This window comes from Mercenaria mercenaria, chromosome 15 (assembly GCF_021730395.1).
Source record: "Mercenaria mercenaria strain notata chromosome 15, MADL_Memer_1, whole genome shotgun sequence".
In the NCBI taxonomy this organism is placed as follows: Eukaryota; Metazoa; Mollusca; class Bivalvia; order Venerida; family Veneridae; genus Mercenaria; species Mercenaria mercenaria.
The window spans coordinates 19,937,069-19,959,724 of record NC_069375.1 but is presented as its reverse complement, the minus strand read 5'-3'; the positions used below and the strand labels follow the sequence as shown (position 1 = coordinate 19,959,724).

The following is a 22,656-nucleotide window of genomic DNA, read 5'->3' as shown; positions in this document are numbered from 1 at the left end:
TATTTGACGTAGAGTCACAAAACTTTACAGGAGTGTTGGTCAGCATGTGTAGTTGTGCACCTGGGGTATTGCGTCCGGATTCATTCAGTCGTGTAGGAGTTATGGCCCCTGACTTTGTAAAAATTGGTCATTTTAGTGTTGTGTCGCGCCTAGCTCCAAAAGTATTTGATGTAGAGTCACAAAACTTTACAGGAATGTTGGTCAGCATGTGTAGTTGTGCACCTGGGGTATTGCATCCGGATTCATTCAGTCGTGTAGGAGTTATGGCCCCAGACTTAGTAAAAAATTGGTCATTTTAATGTTGTGTTGCGCGTACCTCCAAAAGTATTTGACCTAGAGTCACCGAAGTTTACAGGAATGTTGGTCAGCATGTGCAGTTGTGCACCTGGGGTTTTGCGTCCGGATTCATTCAGTCGTGTAGGAGTTATGGCCCCTGACATAGTTAAAAATAGGTCATTTTAATGTTGTATCGCGCGTAGCTCCAAAAGTATTTGACCTAGTCACCAAAGTTTACAGGAATGTTGGTCAGCATGTGCAGTTGTGCACCTAGGGTTTTGCGTCCGGATTCATTCAGTATTGTAGGAGTTATGGCCCCTGACCTAGGAAAATATTTGTGTCCTTTGTTATGTAGCGGGGGCATCTGTGTCCTATGGACACATTTCTAGTTTTTTTTTCTTTTTCTGTTTCAATATTTACCTCACTGGGTCAAGTCCTGTAACTGTGACATTTATTTTGGCAAAATTATGCCCCTTTTGGACTAAGAAAGTCCTTGTTGAAGATTTATAATGCATACAAGTAACTGTCTCCAAAACTAATACATATATCTTGAAAAGGGCGCTATATAAATCTGGTATAATAATAATAATAATAATAATAATAATAATAATAATAATATTGAATTGAAACTTCATTTGTGGGGTTATCACGTCCCAAAACTCTGATGTGCATTTTTGCAAAATTATGCCCCATTATGCCAAAAAATCCTGGTTAAAGTTTTGCATGCAAGTAGATATAGCTACTATTTAAAGGCATATAGCTTTGACACTTGTTTTCTCTTTTTCTTTGTCAGTCTAGTTCTAGATCAAGTCCCATAACTGTAACATGTATTTTGGGCAAATTATGCCCCCTTTTGACCTTAGAAAATCCTGGATAAAGTTTTTCATGCAAGTTTAATCTCCAAAGCTAATGCGGACATTGCATTGAAACTTTAATGATATTTTAACATTTAGGGTAATATTCCTGTTCCTGGGACAACATTTCAAATAGTCAAGCATTGGCTGTCTCATGGGCAGCTCTTGTTTTATTTAGACTATTCTTTTTTAGCTTACTTGATCACCCACTGTCCTTCCATCCATCCCATCCCATCCCATCTTTCTGAAAGCATGTGGTGGAAGTTGATGAAACTTGGTATAACTTGGTTCGGATGTACCTTGGATAGCCTTCTTCCAAAGTTGTTCAAACCTTTCCACTTGGTTACACATGTGGGTCAGCAGAGTTAAAAATAGAAACTGACACAAACAACATATCTGCCTAAACTGCGTATTTGGTTTTGAAGTAATTTCACACAAATTGTCTTGTGTGGATGTCTACCAAGCTGATTAAAATTATTCTGATTCATAAAATATTATATTGATCTGAAAATATTGATTGTCTGGCTACCAGGGGGTGTGGCTGCCAGGGGGTGTGGCTGCCAGGGGGTGTGGTCACTTTTTTCTATATGTATGTAGTAAAAAAAATACTTTAAAAAATCTTTTTGTTCAGTGTTGTTTCTTAGTAACCTAGACTATATCATTATTCTTCCAAACTATCATATGGATTTAATATGATTTAACTTATATGAAATTTATTAAATTATATGTTTTCTTAATACAGTGTTTGACAGACGAATCTAAAACCTGTCTGTCATTAGAGGAAAGGTTTTCGGCATTCATTCAGTGTTTGGGAGAAATGGCTTTCAAGGATAGTAACATGATGCAGATAGACGTAGCAGCTATACAGAATGGGATCATACCAATGCTCATATTTAGACCAGATACAACTACAGAAGGAAAGAGCCGTAACATGATATGTGAATTTTATCTGGAGAAAGTGTTAATTGCTTCATGTGAGTCTATTTTAATCAGAATTCTTTATTTAATATGATGCTACATGCAGTAAAAAAAATTATATTAGCCCTAAGCATGCTGTACATGATTGATTATGCCTTTGCAGTCAGTGCAGATTATGATCAGACTGCACATCCATGCAGTCTGATCATGATCTACACTGTTTGCTATTCAGTCAGTATCTATTTGATAAGCACCCTAGTCGATACACTATAAAAGCACTCTTTCTAGGTCGCAACAAAAACATTGACATCTTCACATGTTAACATGTGCAGGCTAATCTTGGTCTGCACTGGTCTCAAAGGCAGAATAACTGGCCACCTGCAGGAAGCTAAAGGTTAGTGTATGAATGCCTTAGAAAGGATAGCTTGGGTTAAGGTTACTGTCACTAATATAAAAGACTGGTTTTTACTCTGTAATTTAGGAAAGGTGAATTGCAACCACACTTGCTTTATAAGTAGCTTTCATTAAGACAAATATTCATTTACATGTTAGGCTGCTTTGGTCAAGGTCTTGGTTGCTGTTACTAATAATAGAATGCTGTTTAAATGTTCCCTCTTTCCTGTTGGCAGGAGATACCAGTACACAGAACTTGCTTGACAGATAAGCTGCCCTCTTTAAACCTTTAGCCTGCTGTCAGCAAGTAATTTTGCCTTTGCGACCAGTGCAGACCAAGATCAGCCTGCACATCCATGCAGGCTGATCAATGTCTGCACTGTTCACTATTCAGTCGGTATATTTTCAGTGAACACCCCTTTGAATAAGTGGTACTGCCCATATTGAATGATGGACCAGTCCATTTTAGAAATATAGTAGGGTAAAGGTTTAAATCTGAGCCGTATGTCTGAATTCATGTGTAGCTTCTTCTATTCTATCTTCAGAGAGAAAATTGGCCTTACCTTGGTAGGGGAATGAAAATACATCATGTAAACTGATACAGAACCATGTCACCTAATTAATATTTATTGGAATTTATTTGAACAGGTGAGGGAACATGGAGACGTGACTGTATGGGTAGAGTTTATGCACAGGCTTTGGAGACCTTGACATCAACAAGTGTGGAAGTACTCCTTACAAAACATAAACGCATCACAGACGAGGAAGTCAAAGATCCAACATTACTTGATGTTGTTATAAAAGGAACAGGTAAATATCTTACTCCCTACGATCATTGTCGGTATAAATAATATATAAATAAACAGTTAATATATGAGCTGTGCCATGGGAAAACCAACATAGTGAGTTTGCAACCAGCATGGATCCAGACCAGCCTGCGCATCCGCGCAGTCTGGTCAGGATCCATGCTGTTCGCTAACGGTTTCTCTAATTGCAATAGGCTTTGAAAGCAAACAGCTGGATCCTGAACAGATGGCAGATGCAAGCTGTCGACCATGCTGGTTGAAAGACAGAACTTATGTTGTGTATTTTTCATGCACGTGCTATATGATGATGTGCTGGATATCCAAGTTTATGGACCTAACCAAGGTAATATTCACTGTGGTAGATAAGCAAGGGTTAACCCTCCTGCTGGCAGAAAGGGATTCTGCCTTTGTGACCAGTGCAGACCAAGATCAGTCTGCACATCCATCTGAACAGTTACCGTCAAGCCCGATTTTCTTATAAGTACCTTGAGCCATTGAAAAAATCCTATATTCCTTGAAGGGTCATAATGCCTTTAATTAAAATGTGGCTGCTGCAGTTTTTTTAACAAACATAAAATATATCATTTTCTTGCTAACTACGATGTCTGATAATTGTTTTCTCATGTATTTGTCATAGGTTTGACTATTTGATTAACATAATAGAAAGTACTATAAAATGCACTGTTTTGATTATCTCCCTTTGTGACCTTAACTTCACAATTTCATGTGTGTTATTGAAAGTAGCATTTTTCTAACTGTTCACTTACATGTAGTCTCCTTTTGGACAGCAACATTATCCTGTATTTAACATGACATTAAGAGCCTTCTTGAACTTTAATAAATCTGTGTCATTTCCTCTGTACTTTTTAAAGATTTATGCATTTATGAGATATGGACCATCAAGAAGCTATTTCCATTTTTTGCTTCATGTAGGGAAAGAAACAAAATGAGTTGATGAAGTTTTTCTAACTCTGTGCTAATGTTCCTCTTTTTTGTAGGAAAAACAATAGAGTCAAACGCGCCTGGCCTGAGACGACTCGGGTATCACTTAAATGAGATTGAGGGCAACAAGGTGGAAGATCTCGTTATCATTGAGCATGGTGGCTGGTCCAGAGATCGCATACGTAATGCATTCTGTATACTTCAGTTCAGTTGTAATCAGAATGGTATGCTGCTACAATGGGAAACAAATACCATAGAGAGAAACTACAGGTTAGATTTTTACATTATATAGGAATAAAAATGTTAAGAGAAATGTGAAGGTTCTTGCCTCTAGGTAAAGATGAAATCCTGCATGTATACAAACATACATCTTTAGTATCATGTTTTAAAACAGGGCTTGTCTTCATCAATCTTTTAAGAATGAAATTTGTGAAAAATTGCCGAAACAGTTTCAAACTCCCTTTTCAGTAAATCTATATTGTTGAAACTTTTTATAACACTCTGGTTCTTCATAATGCTATATTAAGTAAAAAGTTATTTCAGCATTTCAGAGTCTGTCTAAATTTTAGATGAATAAGATGACAGTTACTTTGAAATATCATAAACATTTATTTATCAGTTTCATAGTTTGCTTTTCTCACCTGTGCCTGGAAGAACAGGATGGACTTTTGTTGAAATGTTGTCCGTTCATACTTTGGTAAATCTGTCACATTGTCTTAGAGATATAATATTTATCTTCTGCCTTTGAAGTACATTATGGAGTTCAGTAAGATTTGGCTAGAAGCATCCTTTAACTTTGACAGGGTACTTCAAGCTGTATATTCTTACACTTATGATCCGTTCTAATTTTTTATTGGCTCACCTTACATGTTCCTTAGCACAAAATGCTTATGGTGAGCTTTTAGGATCATTGCATATCTGTCTGTTGACCCTCTGAGTTCTTTTCGTGAGTTCTTTTCACAGTCCTTCAAATCTAGATCATCCATGCAGAAATCTGGTTGCTATGGCAACCAAAATAGAAATGGTCTTCTTTGTTGGCCTGATTACAGTTTAGGTTTAAAGCAACTTTCCTTTGATGACCCTCAACCAAATTCCTGTAAACCTTGTTGGTTGGAAAATAGACATGAAGACCATTAGACAGGGCTGTATATATATATACATAGCTTTTCTTCTCTGAAACCAATGATCCAATTTCAAAATGATCTCACTGAATTGCCAATTTATTATCCCCCGACCAAAGTCGGAGGGATATAGTTTTGGCGTTGTCCGTCTTTCCGTCCGTCTGTCCTTTCGTCCGTCCGTCCGTCCAGAGCCATATCTAGGAAATGGTTGGGAATATTTATTTAAAGCTTCATATACGTGTTCACCACTATGAGTTCTTGCGGCCCGTCAAGTTTCAGTCAGATTGCCCAAGTAACACCAGAGTTATGGCCCTTAGAAGTTTCTGGTGTTAACTATATAGGGTACTATAAATATGGCAATTTCTGCATCATAACTTTTGATATATTTGACCTTGAACTATGAAACTTTAACAGAATTTAGAGCACTATAATGTGGTTGTGCACACACAATTTCGTATGGATTTCTTTTGTAACTGCAGAGTTATTGCCCTTTAATTGTCTAAAAATCCACATATTTATACATAACGAACTTGCCATTTGGCAGAATTTCATTAAATTTCTTTCATTCTTTTCTGTGAACATTTATTATAAACATGTGAAGTTGCGCACCCACACCTGGTCGCCTACTTGCCTTGGTCACCCGGGGTGACCCCGGGGTCAAAATTGACCCCGCCCCAGGGGTCACTTGATTTTTACATAGGAAAATCTTTAAAAATCTTCTTCTCAAAAACCAGAAGCCCTAGAGCTTAGATATTTGACTTGTAGCATTGCCTAGTGGACCTCTACTAAAGTTGTTCAAATCACGACCCCAGGGTCAAAATTGACCCCGCCCCATGGGTCACTTGATTTTACATAGGAAAATCTTAAAAAAAATTCTAAAAATAAACCAGAAGGCCTAGAGCTTAGATATTTCACATGTAGAATTGCCTAGTAGACCTCTACAAAATTTGTTCAAATCATGACCCCAGGGTCAAAATTGACCCTGCCCCAGGGGTCACTTGATTTTACATAGGAAAATCTTCAAAAATTTTCTAAAAATAAACCAGAAGGCCTAGATCTTAGATATTTCACATGTAGCATTGCCTAGTGGACCTCTACAAAATTTGTTCAAATCATGACCCCTGGGGTCAAAATTGACCCCACCCCAGGGGTCACTTGATTTTACTTAGGAAAATCATTAAAAATTTTCTTAAAATAAACCAGAAGGCCTAGAGCTTAGATATTTCACGTGTAGCATTGCCTAGTGGACCTCTACAAAATTTGTTCAAATCATGACCCCGGGGTCAAAATTGACCCCGCTTCAGTGGTCACTTGATTTTACATAGGAAAATCTTCAAAAAATTTCTAAATATAAACCAGAAGGCCTAGATCTTAGGTATTTGACATATAGCATTGCCTAATAGACTTCTACAAAATTTGTTCAAATCATGACCCCCAGGGTCAAAATGACCCTGCCCCATGGGGTTACTTCATTGTACATAGAAAAATCTTTAAAATTTTCTAAAAATAAACCAGAAGGCCTAGAGCTTAGATATTTCACATGTAGCATTGCCTAGTGGACCTCTACAAAATCTGTTCAAATCATGACCCCTGGGGTCAAAATTAACCCCTCCCCAGGGGTCACTTGAATTTACTTAGGAAAATCATTGAAAACTTTCTTAAAATAAACCAGAAGGCCTAGAGCTTAGATATTTCACATGTAGCATTGCCTAGTGGACCGCTACAAAATTTGTTCAAATCATGACCCCCTGGGTCAAAATTGACCCCGCTCCAGGGGTCACTGGATTTTACATAGGAAAATCTTCAAAAAATTTCTAAATATAAACCAGAAGGCCTAGATCTTAGGTATTTGACATGTAGCATTGCCTAATAGACTTCTACAAAATTTGTTCAAATCATGACCCCAAGGGTCAAAATGACCCTGCCCCATGGGGTTACTTCATTGTACATAGAAAAATCTTTAAAATTTTCTAAAAATAAACCAGAAGGCCTAGATCTTAGATATTTCACATGTAGCATTGCCTAGTGAACCTCTACAAAATTTGTTCAAATCATGACCCCTGGGGTCAAAATTAACCCTGCCCCAGGGGTCACTTGATTTTACTTAGGAAAATCATTAAAAATTTTCTTAAAATAAACCAGAAGGCCTAGAGCTTAGATATTTCACATGTAGCATTGCCTAGTGGACCTCTACAAAATTTGTTCAAATCATGACCCCCTGGGTCAAAATTGACCCCGCTCCAGGGGTCACTTGATTTTACATAGGAAAACCTTCAAAAAATTTCTAAAAATAAACTAGAAGGCCTAGATCTTAGATATTTGACATGTAGACTTCTACAAAATTTGTTCAAATCATGACCCCCGGGGTCAAATTGACCCTGCCGCATGGGGTTACTTGATTGTACATAGAAAAATCTTCAAAATTTTCTAAAAATAAACTCGAAGGCCTAGAGCTTAGATATTTGACATGTAGCATTGCCTAGTGGACCTCTACAAAATTGGTTCAAATCTTGACACCCCAGGGTCAAATTGACCCAGCCCCAGGGGTTACTTGATTGTACATAGGGAAATCTTCATAAATTTGCTAGAAATAAACCAGAAGGCCTAGATCTTAGATATTTGATATCTAACATTTCCTAGTAGACTTCTACAAACTTTGTTCAAATCATGACCCCCGGGGTAAAATTGACCCCGCCCCAGGGGTTACTTGATTGTACATCGGAAAATCTTCCAAAAAATTTCTAAAAATTATCAGTTTGACATTAGACCCTCTTGTTTTTCATTTTTAGCTCATCTGATTTTTTGAAAAGAAATGATGAGTTATTGTCATCACTTGAGCGGTTGTCGGCGTCGGCGTCGGCGTTGCCTGGTTAAGTTTTATGTTTAGGTCAGCTTTTCTCCTAAACTATCAAAGCTATTGCTTTGAAACTTGGAAGACTTGTTCACCATCATAAGCTGACCCTGTATAGCAAGAAACATAACTCCATCTTGCTTTTTGCAAGATTTATGGCCCCTTTTGTACTTAGAAAATATCAGATTTCTTGGTTAAGTTTTATGTTTAGGTCAACTTTTCTCCTAAACTATCAAAGCTATTGCTTTGAAACTTGGAATACTTGTTAACCATCATAAGCAGACCCTGTACATCAAGAAACATAACTCCATCTTGCTTTTTGCAAGAATTATTGCCCCTTTTGGACTTAGAAAATCAATTTTCTTGGTTAAGTTTTATGTTTAGGTCAGCTTTTATCCTAAACTATCAAAGCTATTGCTTTGAAACTTGCAACACTTGTTCACCATCATAAGCTGACCCTGTACAGCAAGAAACATAACTCCATCCTGCTTTTTGCAAGATTTATGGCCCCTTTTGGACTTAGAAAATATCAGATTTCTTGGTTAAGTTTTATGTTTAGGTCAACTTTTTCTCTTAAACTATCAAAGCTATTGCTTTGAAACTTGCAACACTTGTTGACCATCATAAGCTGACCCTGTACAGCAAGCAACATAACTCCATCCTGCTTTTTGCAATAATTATTGCCCCTTTTGGACTTAGAAAATCATTTTCTTGGTTGAGTATTATGTTTAAGGCAACTTTTATCATAAACTATCAAAGCTATTGCTTTAAAACTTGCAACAGTTTTTCACAATCATAAGTGGACACTGTACATCAAGAAACATAACTCTATCCTGCTTTTTGCAAGAATGATGGCCCTTTTTAGACTTAAAAAATCATGGGTAGGACAATATTTCTATTATACAAAAAAAAAATCAGATGAGCGTCAGCACCCGCAAGGCGGTGCTCTTGTTAATTTTCCATCAATATTTATAATCAACATGTGAAATTTTGTTTTCTCTCCCGTTCCCCCGCATCCCCACACCCTTAAAAAATAAATAAATATATATATATATATATATATATATATTTCCATTCCTTTTTTTTTTTTAAATGTTCAAACCTTCAACATGTTATATATATTTCCATTCCTTTTTTTTTTTTAAATGTTCAAACCTTCAACATGTTAAGTTGTAACTGCACAAGCCTTGCCCTCAGTCATGTTCAAGATATCTTACCAGTGTTCTCATAAGGACATCTGTTTTTTTAAGTTCAAATGTACATGTTAAACAACACCTGGTGCCAAACACTCAAAGACAATATTTCGTTCCAGTTAAACTTCAAGCTCATATTTCAATTAACTGCATTTAATTTTAAAAGCTAAGCTTATTACAGTAAGCATATCCCATTCAAAATAAATTCTTTAGTCAGGATCAAAGTATCATACATTTATTATGTACTCTTTAATTAAACATTTGTTTTCTGTTAACTCTTAGCCTGCTGCAGGCGAATTTAACAGCCTTTGCAAACAGCTTGGAACCAGATCAGACGCCGATTAAATCGGCGTCTGATCAGGTTCCAAGCTGTTTGCTACTCTGACAATTTTTCTTCCAATTTTGGAGCAAATTGAATGAACTTTACAATTTAAGCAAAGGACATTTCCAGCAGACGACAATTTATCTAGCATGCTAAAGGTTAAATTGATTTTGACTAATGAAATTATTTGCTTCTTATTAAAATCCTTAACTTTTTGCCGGATATATTTTTTTGCCATTCCTCACCACAAACCCTTTCGGCGGGGGATACCAATTCATCGAATTTGCTTGTTGACCCTCAAGCAGTTCCTACAAACCAAGCTGATTTGTTATAATAATATGGTCACCATCCAGTATGGTTACTTATTTTATATTGCCAATTGAAAAACTTATTAAAAGCTTTTACCATATTCCTTCAAGCTATGTTGATTTGTCAAAAAATAACTGCCAGTGCAAAAGGCGGCACTAGGTTTCAATAAATGGCTATATGAAAAACTTTTTTTAAAAAGATGGACAATTTCATAAGGTTGAGGATTAAACCAAAAACTTTAATAATGCCTTATTTAGCTTAAAACAAAACACATAATTAGTTTTTATGATATAACAATATAGAATGCCATGAAGTTATGAACTTACAACGTTAATATAAGCATTCAGTATCTCAGGAGCTGAGTATATAAATTAAAAACCATTATTATTGGTATGGCATTTAAAAATATGTATTTGTATGCCTTTAGGTGTATAATGTCAGTACAGAAACAAGTACTAGGACAGAGTTTTGGGCCTAGAAAAACCAATGCACGATATCTCGCAGCAACTGATGTCCTACTCAAGCTGTACGAAACTCAGGATGTGATCAGGGTAATTTCAGTTTTTATAATTTTCTTTATCAGTTGTTTGGTAGACTGATGTGGTTATCAAGGTATTCCTAATGGTTTTGATGTCATTGTGTCACAGTGACCTTGTGACTGATTTTGATTAATATTTGTAGTGATTTTAGACTTCAGTTAGTCAAATTTTATGCCTATGGTACTTCAGATGTCAAATATTAAGGAATGGTTATTGATCAATTTATGGAGAACACTTGGGGCTGTGGCCCTCAGACTTCTTGTGGGTGAATGACTATAATCAGTTAGTGACCCCTGTAATTTTCTAGTTCTGTACTTAAATGTCAAGGTCACAGCTTACTTTAGACAGAATATTACATACCCCTTTGCCACGGACAGTATCATGGGTTGTGATATGTGTTTATCAAACAGATCATGCTTGTATAGGTCCCATTTTCTTGATCAGTACAAGTATTAGTACACCTGTGTATCAGTCAGACAATATTGGTCACTTGATGACTTTCCCAAGATACTTCAGTTATCAGTTACCTGTCTGAATAGATTAAAACCTGGGTGTTATTTCCAACTCTCTGAAAGTACAGTTTTGCTGATGTTTTGGCAAATCATTCAGTGACATTTGACAAGGCGCTGAACTCCATTTGAGTTGAACCTACAACTTGCGGAGCTGTGCACACTTCATATATTTTTGTATTTTATGTATTTGAAACATAGGGAAGAAGGAGACATAAAAACAAGCATTAAGTTCTGGTTTGAATTTTTATTTCAGATAGCTGCTAGAAGCGAGGATGAAAATGACTGGATTCCTTGGGAGTCCATAACAGCTGAGGCTGAAAAACTGAAAGATGAGAATGTTCTAGAAGAACCTCCTATCATCGAACCTGATGAGTTTGGAAATCCTCCTCCAGATTATTTTTTGATGGAAGTACTTAGACGTAAAGTTGATGATTTCGTAGGGAACAAAGATGAAGATGAACTTATAATTGGGCCAGGGTCTGCTATGGCTGAAAGACATGCCATTAGGGACTATGCAGCAGACTTCAATTTAAGGTGTGACTTAATGCAGTTTAAGGGTGAGCCATATATGTTGTTTTATGAAAAAAAAAGCTGGAGGGAACTTGTCAATATTCTGAAAGGAAGGGATAGGCCATATGGAAAATTTGTTCTTGTAAACAAAGAAACATTGCCGAAGTATGAGGAAATGAACAAAATCATTAAAGATTTATCCAAAAATGAGGTAGAGACCAGTGCAGATTCTGAGGTCACAAAGCTAGATTCCATAGGAAATGATGAAGAACTTGGAGATTCAGTTTGACCAATAGAAAGAAGGAGTAAATTTCTGATGACGGGACACGATTCTTTTTTACTCAGAGGAAATAAAAGTAAAACATCTGATGATTGTAAAGAATTAAGGAATTTGTAATTCTTTTTGACTGAGAGGAAGTATTTAGGATAAGATATGGCTAAGGATTTTTTTATAACGGGGAATTTATGTGTTTAGCTCACTATGTTCTTCAAAACTGATTTAGATAGTGAATGTGACTTAAGAACAAGAACTTATTTAATTTACATAAATGACGGAAAAAAAAACTGCAACAGGATAGTGTTCTTTTTCACAATATTTTTTTTAGAGGAATATATTTTGTAAAAAGGAATATTTTACTTGTAAAAAGATGACATATTTTAGCAGTTTACAAGCTACTGTTCAATCATATTATATAACTGATTAAGTCACAGTCATTCAGGATAAATTGCCATTACACTTACTCAAAGAATAGGTGGAACAAGAAATGATAGATTTATGTTGTATGTGAATGTGAAAATAAATTGTATAGATGATGTTATTAATTCTTTACATATAGATAAACAGGGAGTAAAAGAAACGCCTTTATCTGTCCTTAAGGAGGTAGGTTACCTTGTTACAAGGGTAAATTCAAATTAGTTGAACCGCAGCATGTTTTTGTATTTCGTGTTATATGAAGTTTTAACTGCTACAATCTCAATTTCGTTTGTCTCTGCCCCTTCAAGTTCAATTTTTATCCAGGTTTGAAGAACATGACCCTCCAAAGGTATTTCATATTGAAAGAAGAAGGAAAATACGGATATTTAACACTTTTCAGTGTATTTTAGTTTCACTGATATCTGTAGAAGTCTGCATAATTGATAATTTTACTGGTATGCACGTTATCTTTCTAATATAAGCTTAAAATGTATATGTCGCGGGGCTCGTGTTTCCATGGTAACGCATTTTCTCTCATTTTTAAACAACTATGTATAAAAATAGGGGTTTTCGACGGCTTCAGTGCCATTCTGTTAATGACCAACATGAAATGTTTGGGTAATATTATTAGCAAAATACCAAGCACTTTACATGGTACTCTATTTTTCTTAAATTTTAAAGTAACCATGGCAACAGAGATGTTTAAAGTGACTTATATCTTGCTGTTTGTCGTAATTTCTTTTTAAAAAATATTGAATAAGATTATCTTTCTAGTTGATGTAGCTTTAAAACATATTATTTCTAACGTAAGTTACATTTTCGTGTTTTTTGCATTTATTCAAACAAATTTCACAGCTTAGAATACGTACAGCAGTACCCCTCGTCTGCTATTTTTCATGGCAAAATCGTTCAGCGTGCTGCTATTATTCTCATGGCTATTGTTGAAATGAAAATAAAAAGCCGGAACTGTGTTTCTTAAATAGACCAGTGTCAGCGCTTTTGAATTTTACATTTAGATACATAGGTCACGGGCTTCGTTTCCATGGTAACATCAATTCAATTCATGAAACAACAATTTTCTACTGACATTTGAACAATTTTAGATCTTAGTTTTAGTATATAAGTAACAAATTATCAACGGAACCTGAAAAATAGGTATTACAAATCAAACGGCTAGACTTTTTATTTGAAAATGGCGGTAACAAGTAACCTTTCACCCAACTATATTCCAAATAACATCGGTTGCCATCATCCATTTTCTTACATTCCGCATAACATTTCAATATAACTACATAAAAGAAGCAAAATATTGATTATTATTCAGAGCAAAAGACTCATAAAAAATATTTCAGCAAATAATGGTTATTTGAAAATAGTTAAAATAAAGAAAATGTACAAAATTACGTACTTTCAAGATAAAAGCTATTAATTTTGCGCGGTAACTGACACGTAACGTCATGACGTCAATGACGTCATTTTAAGGCAGCATTGTTTTGAAGCGTTTCTGCGGCAATTTATCCATTATTTCTGCATTATTAAACCATAAAGCATCAGATCGAAAACAAGTTCATGATTTGTTTTCAGAAGAATGAATATACAAACACATTTAGTTTGTCGTAAACGTCATCGTAAGTCGTCACGTTAGCTTCCGGTTGGACATGCGCACATACAAATATGAAGGTCACCTACCTCCTTAAACAATGCATGTTTGAAAAGTGGTTTAACTATCTACCAAGCAGATTAGCTTCTTGCTTTACATGAGAAAATTGGCCAGTATGAAAAACAGATCCAACATCTGCAGCTACTCAGATGGCGTTATAAGGGTTCTGTGGTGATACAAGTTGTAACAAATACATTTTACAAATAATCCAATATTATAGCACCTTACTATAGAATTAGACTGCAGGATTTAGAAGTCTGTTTTTCACTGATAGATCTTAAAGGTTTACACAGGTAAATTATGTCTCCCGCATAGGTGGGGAAGACATATTGTTTTTGCCTTCGGCGTCTGTCTGTCCATCGGTCCGCATTAAGCTTGTCCTGCTTTCACATGTCAAACTGCTGGCTGGATTTCGACAAAACTTCACAGGAGCGATTAGTACCAAGCTTAGTTGCGCATATCGCTGGCACGTTCTGCTTCGCTGAACAAAATGGCCACCAGAGCTAAAGGTATACATAAGGGGCAGATATACATTTTTGTGACAGAAATACCTAGTTATTAGATAAAAATGTAAATCCTTTCACAGTAATATGATGCCTTATTTTTAGCTCACCTGTCACATAGTGACAAGGTGAGCTTTTGTGATCACCCTTTGTCCGTCGTCCGTGCGTGTGTGCGTGCGTCAACAATTTCTTGTCTGCACGATAGTGGCTTCATTTATGATTTTATTTTAACCAAACTTGCACACAACTTGTATCACCATAAGATCTCGGTTCCTTTCTTGAACTGGCCAGATCCCATTATGGGTTCCAGAGTTATGGCCCCTGAAAGGGCCAAAATTAGCTACTTTGACCTTGTCTGCACAATAGCAGCTTTATTTATGATTTGATTTTTACCAAACTGGCACACAACTTGTATCAACATAAGATCTTGGTTCCTTTCTTGAACTGGCCAGATTCCATTATGGGTTCCAGAGTTATGGCCCCTAAAAGGGCCAGAATTAGCTATTTTGACCTTGTCTGCACAATAGCAGCTTCATTTATGATTTTATTTTAACCAAACTTGCACACAACTTGTATCACAATAAGATCTTGGTTCCTTTCTTGAACTGGCCAGATTCCATTATGGGTTCCAGAGTTATGGCCCCTGAAAGGGCCAAAATTAGCTATTTTGACCTTGTCTGCAAAATAGCTGCTTCATTTATGATTCAATCTTAACCAAACTTGCACACAACTTGTATCACCACAAGATCTTGGTTCCTTTCTTGAACTGGCCATATTTCATTATGGGTTCCAGAGTTATGGCCCCTTAAAGGTCCAAAATTGGCTATTATGGCTTTTGTAGCCATATAGAGACTTCATTAATTTATGGTTTAATTTGATACAAACTTCCAAAATAACTTCAACAACAATAATTCTTGGATTCCATGACAAATCAGATCCAAGCATAGGTTCAGAGTTATTTTTATATCTGATTACCTCCCTTGATTGTAATCAAAATGGATTTATATCAGTAAGTACTTATAGTACTTATTTGAAATTTCAGTATTGTCATCAGTTGGACTGAGCCAATCAGGGTAGATAACTGGACTGATTTTATGTCAAATTACCTCCCTTTATTTCAAATTAAAATGGGTATATCTTCGTAACTAATGAAGATACTGATCTGAAATTTCATTTATTTCAACAGATTTATTTGATAGATCCTTCTTTTGTTCACTTACAATAATTTTTGTTTTAATTACTTTCCTTTTACATTACTATAAATAGCTTATATTTAGTAACTTTTTTATTATTGGCCGTAGGGAAAAACCGAGACCACTTTTCTGTGGTACAACATCGATGATACCTCCAATTTTTAGGTGTATTTTGACATATCTGTACCTTGTAAGAATTTTTTTTCATTTAGGTTAAATTTCTTCCCTTTGTTGTTACTGTCCTTTGGACTTAGATATTTTTTCTGGGGACCTTCTTGTCCTCAAGTGCAATGATAACAGGTGAGCGATATAGGGCCATCATGGCCCTCTTGTTAGGCTTTTGTTATAAATCTACAAGATTTTCTTTTTATTTCTTTCGGGTTTTGAGTCACAATGTAGGTCATGTGGTGACTTTTGCAGCTTTTAATGGAGGAGGAAGACTCAAGGTGCCCACCTGGGCATAAACTCTAAGATATCCAGTGGAAGCATAGAATAGAATCAATCAAAATAAGAGTTGGTTCACATGAGGTAATGAAATACTGTAAAATCATTTAATTTTTAGGGCATGAAGTTTCGTGGTATTGGTCAAAATGGCAATTTCATGGGGATATGAGTTCGTGGATTTCGATTTTTAAACATAAAATGAATGGGAATTTTACTTGTTTGTTTGGATTAAATTTCATGAATTGACTCAACCTTGAAACCCACGAAGATTAGTCTGACACGAATATTAATGATTTCACAGTATGCAATACCCCTGACACCCCTTGACCCTGGCTTTTATGGAATTCTACTATATAAAATAATACAACCACATACAAGAACATTATTACTACACTTCTTCTCTATAGGAAAGTTTTGCTTGATCATATCAAATCCCAGGTCTGACACAACTGATGACTGTTTATCTAACCTGAAGAATGTAATGGTAGTTTTTTGTAATTAACAAGAGATCACAGAGTGATCTTGGCGCCCACAATTGAGCCATTTTTGAATGGTCCAAATTTCAAGACTAGCTCAAGGTCAAATTTCATTTCGGTACACAACAATGTGCATGTGGCCCAAATTTGGAGGCTGTAGCTTGAGAAATGTGAAAGTAGGTACTAGGTAAATATCAATGTCAAATTTCATTTCGGAACACAAAAATATGCACGTGGTCCAAATTTGAAGCCTGTAGCTTGAGAAATGTGAAAGTAGGTCACTAGGTCAATGTCAAGGTCAAAGTTTTTTCCGGTGCACAAAACTGCATTTGTTCCAAATTTGAAGGCTGTAGCTTGAGAAATGTGAAAGTAGGTCACTAGGTCAAGATCAAGGTCAAATTTCATTTCCAAACACAAAACTATGCATGTGGTCCAAATTTGAAGCCTGTACCTTCAAAAATGTGAAAGTAGGTCACTAGGTCAATGTCAAGGTCAAAGTTTTTTCGATGCAGAAAAATATGCACATGGTCCAAATTTGAATGCTGTAGCTACAGCAATGTGGAAGTAGGTCACTAGGTCAAAATCAAGGTCAACTCATGTCAAGGTTCATCTTGCCACTCAAAATTATACATGTGGTCCAAATTTGAATGTTGTAGGTTATTGACAAGAAGATTTTAAAAGCTTTTCCCTATATAAGTCTATATGAACAATGTGACCCCCGGGGCGGGGCCATATTTTACCCTAGGGGGATAATTTGAACAAACTTGGTAGAGAACCACTAGATGATGCTACATTACAAATATCAAAGCCTTAGGTTTTGTGGTTTGGACAAGAAGATTTTCAAAGTTTTTCCCTATATAAGTCTATGTAAACCATGTGACTCCCAGGGCGGGCCATATTTGACCCTAGGGGAATAATTTGAACATTTTTTTTAGTAGAAGACCACTAGATGATGTCACATACAAAATATCAAAGCCCTAGGCCCTGTGGTTTTGGACGAGGTTTTTCAAAGTTTTTCCCTATATAAGTCTATATAAACCATGTGACCCCTGGGGCGGGGCCATATTTGACCCCAGAGAAATAATTTGAATTCTCTTGGTAGAGGACCACTAGATGATGCTACATACCAAATATCAAAGCCCTAGGCTCTGTGGTTTTGGACAAGAAGATATTCAAAGTTTTTCCCTATATAAATCTATGTAAATTATAAAAATAAACCAAGGGCCATAACTCACTCAAAAGTTGTTGAACCAGTCTGATTTTCAGGGGGACACAACTAGGGTACCAATACATCATTCTGACAAAGTTTGGTCAAATTCCCCCAGTAGTTTCTGAGGAGAGGCGGAAGGACGATGGACCACGGACGCAGTGTGATTTGAATATGGTGGGCTAATTACAAAATCTGGAGTAATTGCATGTAATTTATAATCGAAAGAACTTAATCGAGTAATTAGAATTGTTGAGGTCACTTGTGATTCAAAAGCCTCTAGGTATTTATTTTTATTTTTAGCACAATTAATTGTATGCAGATTGAGATATTGTACTAGTGGGTTACTTATGGGGATTTCTGATCCAACATGAAATTATTTCAGAATCAGCACAGGACGCCAAATCATTTTGACCTACTAGTATCTCGGATACCTATTGATCATTTAAATTTGCTGCTTAGTTGAAATATTTGCAAATAAATTGGGTGTTCATATATGCATATCCAAATAATTTCTGTCTGTACATCTGGTTTAATTCTGAATTTTCCATGCACCAAACATACCTCAATGCCGTTTGTCTTTTTAAAAGACATGTCTTATCTATATTTAGCACTGGATGCCTCTATATGGGAAAAATACCCCCATTAGAAAAAATTTGAAGAGGACTTTGTAAATGATGCTACACACTAAGTTTGATGAAGATCCATCAAGCAGTTCATGAAAAGACTTTGTTTTATAGTTTTTATATATTTTTAGCTGTAACAACCAATAAAAGGGGCAAAGCACTCACAATTGAACAAAATTCCAAGGGAACCTTATAATAATTTTACAAACTAAGTTTGATGAAAAATCCATCAAGTTGTTTATGGTAATTTTAAGATATTTCTATTTTGAGCTATTGTGGCTCTAAAATGGGCCAAGTGCTCCTATTTGAACAAAATTGGAAGAGGACCATATAGAGATGCAGCAGACAAAGTTTGATGAAGATCAATCAAGCAGTTCAAGGCAATAAGTCCTTTATGCGGCATACAATGTGCCCACCTGGGCATAAACTCTGTAAGATATCCAATGGAAGCATAGAACAGAATCAATCAAAAGCGTGTAAAAGAAGTCATGTAAAGGTATTTCTATTTTCAGCTCTAGCAGTCTCTAAAATAAGCCAAGTGTCCTTATTCAAATAAGTCTAGGACAGAACTTTATATGATGTTACAAACTAAATTTCATGAAACAATTCATGAGGAAAAGTCATTTAAAATATTTCTACTTTTAGCTCTAGCAGCCCTTAAAATGGGCTAAATGCCCCCATTTGAACTCATTCAGGACCATTTGATGATGCTCCAGTTCAAGATTGATGAAGGTCCAACATGCAGTTTATAAAAAGTTGTTTTAAGGTATTTCTACTTTTATTTCAAACATCCCCTAAATGAGGCAAGGTGTACCCATTTGAACAAAACTGGGAAAAGACCTTATGACGATACTACAGACCAGTTTTGGTGAAGATCCGCTGAGTGGTTCAAGAGGGCAAGTTTTGTTAGAAGGTTTTTCTGTTTATAGTTCTTAGAGGCCAAGTTAAACCACTTTAACAAACTTGTTAGAGGTCCATGTCAAGATGCCACATACCAAGTTTGGTGTAAATCTCACCAGTACTTTCAGATGAGATTTTTAAATAAATATCTTGGAGAAAGATGATTTGCTGTGGACGATAGAAGACAATCCGCCCATACAAAAAACTCACCCTGAACAAGAGCAGTTTGTAAAACATGTATGCCCCCATGTTGGGTTGTCCCATTTTCAATCCCTTTATCACCATTACCTTGCTTTACTGGTCCCTAAACATAAGGGGTCATCTACTTTATAAGCCCAATAATTTTAAAGTTTGGAGAAAGTTATCGAGCAGATACAATTTTCAAGGTTCAAGCCCCTGTGACCTTGACTTTCGACTTACTGACCCCAAAACCAGTAAGAGTGATCTGCTTCATAACTCCAATCATGGTTTCAAGTTAAAAGGTTCTGGATAAAGTGTTTCTCATTAAAAAATAAAAAATGCAGAAATAATTTTTGGTGTTCAGGTTCCTGTGACCTTGACTTGATCTATTGACACTAAAAACAACTGGGGTCATCTACTTCATAAGCACATCATGCTATCAAGTTTGAAAGTTCAGGGTCAAGTGGTTCTCATGTTATTGAGAAGAAACCGTGTTCAAATTTCAGGCCCCTGTGGCCATGTCCTTGGACATACTATCTCTAAACAAGAGGACCATGATGGTCCTGAATCGCTCACCTGTTCCCACATGACCCAGTTTTGAGTATGACGTAGTTTTTTCTATTATTTGACATAGTGACCTAGTTTTTGAGCTCATGTGACCCAGTTTTGAACTTGACCTAGATATTATCAAGATAAAAATTCTGCCCAATTTTCATGAAGATCTATTGAAAAATATGGTCTCTAGAGAGGTCACAAGGTTTTTCTATTATTTGACCTATTGACCTAGTTTTCGAAGGTACGTGACCCTGTTTTGAACTTTACCTAGATATCATCAAGGTGAACATTCTGACCAATTTTCATGAAGATCCATTCAAGGGTATGGCCTCTAGAGAGGTCACAAGGTTTTTCTATTTTAAGACCTACTGACCTAGTTTTTGAACGCAGTTGACCCAGTTTCAAACTTGACCTATATATCATCAAGATAAACATTCAGACCAACTTTCATACAGATCCCATGAAAAATATTGCCTCTAGAGAGGTCACAACATTTTTTCATAATTTGACCTACTGACCTACTTTTTGAAGGCACGTGACCCACTTTCAAACTTGACCTAGATATCATCAAGATGAACACTCTGACCAATTTTTATGGAGATCCATTCACAAGTATGGCCTCTAGAGAGGTCACAAGGTTTTTCTATTTTTAGACCTACTGACCTAGTTTTTGACCGCACATGACCCTGTTCCGAACTTGATCTAGATATCATCAAGATAAACATTCAGACCAACTTTTATACAGATCCCATGAAAAATATGGCCTCTAGAGAAGTCACAAGGTTTTTCTATTATTTGACCTACTGACCTACTTTTTGATGGCACGTGACCCACTTTTGAACTTGACCTAGATATCATCAAGATGAACACTCAGACCAACTTTCATACAGATCTCATGAAAAATATGGCCTCTAGAGAGGTCACAAGGTTTTTCTATTATTTGACCTACTGACCTAGTTTTTGATGGCACGTGACCCACTTTCGAACTTGACCTAGATATCATCAAGATGAACATTCTGACCAATTTTCATGAAGATCTCATGAAATACATTGTATATGGCCTCTAGAGAGGTCATAAGGTTTTTCTATTTTTAGACCTACTGACCTAGTTTTTGACCGCACATGACCCAGTTTTGAACTTGACTTAGATATCATCAAGGTGAACATTCTGACTAATTTTTATGAAGATCCATTCACAAGTATGGCCCCTAGAGAGGTCACAAGGTTTTTCTATTTTTAGACATACTGACCTAGTTTTTGACCGCACGTGACCCAGTTTCGAACTTGACCTAGATATCATCAAGGTGAACATTAAGACCAACTTTCATACAGATCCCATGAAAAATATTGCCTCTAGAGAGGTCACAAGGTTTTTCTATTATTTGACCTACTGACCTAGTTTTTGATGCCACGTGACCCAGTTTCGAACTTGACCTAGATATCATCAAGATGAACATTCTGACCAATTTTCATGAAGATCTTGTGAAATATATGGTCTCTAGAGAGGTCACAAGGTTTTTCTATTTTTAGATCTGACCTTGTTTTTGACTGCACGTGACCCAGTTTCGAACTTGACCTAGATATCATCAAGGGGAACATTCTGACCAATTTTCATAAAGATCCCATGAAAAATGTGACCTCTAGAGTGGTCACAAGCAAAAGTTTATGCATGCACGCACGCACGCACGAACGGACTGACGGACGGACGACGGACGCTGCGCGATCACAAAAGCTCACCTTGTCACTTTGTGACAGGTGAGCTAAAAATAATATGGGTCATCTACTTAATAAGCCCAATTATGCTATCAAGTTTGAAGGTTCTAGGTCAAGTGGTTCTCAAGTTACTATGCAGAAACAGTTTTCACTGTTCAGGTCCCAGTGACCTTGACCTACTGACCCCCAAAACCACAGGGGTCATCTACTTCATAAGCCTTATCTTGATACCGGTACCAACTGAATGTTCTGGGTCAAGTGTTTCTAAAGATATTTGGCAGAAACTGTTTGCTCTGCTGACTGACTTGATCGACTGGGGCACAGCAATTTACCCCTGCTTCCTCAAAGGGGGGCATAACAAAGTTCAGGTGAGCTAAAAATGGAAGGGTGTACAGCTGCCCCTGCCTTTGTCCAACCAGTAAGACTCTTTTGTAGAAAAGCATGTCTCCCCCTTAAGCATAGTAGTAACAGACCAGAAGTCAACTGGGGACAGGAGGGAAAGTCGAAGAGACACTGATGGTTGGCTTAGTGACTGAAATGCAACAAACTTTGAAGGTTTTGGGTCAAATGATTCAGAAGCTACTGGTTTTCAATGTTCAGTCCCCTATGGCATTGACCTTTGATCCAGTGACCCAAAAAACAATAAGTGTCATCTACTCCGCAAGTCCTATCAACCTATGAAGTTTGAAGGTTCTGCGTCAAATGGTTCTAAAGTTATTGATTGGAAACAACAGTCCATGTTCTGACCCCTGTGACCTTGACCTTTGATTGAGTGACCCCCCAGTCAGCTACTCTGCGTGACCAGATACGGTTTTCCATGTTCATGCCTCTGGGACCTTGACATTTCATCGAGTGACCCCAAAAACAATAAGGGTCATCTTCTCTGTAAGCCCTATTTTCCTATGAAGTTTGAAGATTCTAGGTCAAATGATTCTCCAGTTACTGAAACCAAAATGAAG

General features: G+C 36.5%; 1 protein-coding gene across 1 annotated transcript in view; it reads left to right on the top strand.

Moving 5' to 3' along the window:
* The window catches only part of LOC123548693 (uncharacterized), a 30,738-nt gene extending 18,379 nt beyond the window's left edge, over window positions 1-12,359 (top strand). The window contains exons 9-13 of the mRNA XM_045336177.2: window positions 1,873-2,104; window positions 3,090-3,251; window positions 4,246-4,459; window positions 10,413-10,536; window positions 11,290-12,359. Coding sequence (XP_045192112.2) covers window positions 1,873-2,104; window positions 3,090-3,251; window positions 4,246-4,459; window positions 10,413-10,536; window positions 11,290-11,835 — 1,278 coding nt within the window. The 3' untranslated portion in view covers window positions 11,836-12,359. The remainder of the gene's footprint in view (window positions 1-1,872; window positions 2,105-3,089; window positions 3,252-4,245; window positions 4,460-10,412; window positions 10,537-11,289) is intronic.
* Window positions 12,360-22,656: the final 10,297 nt, after the last annotated feature.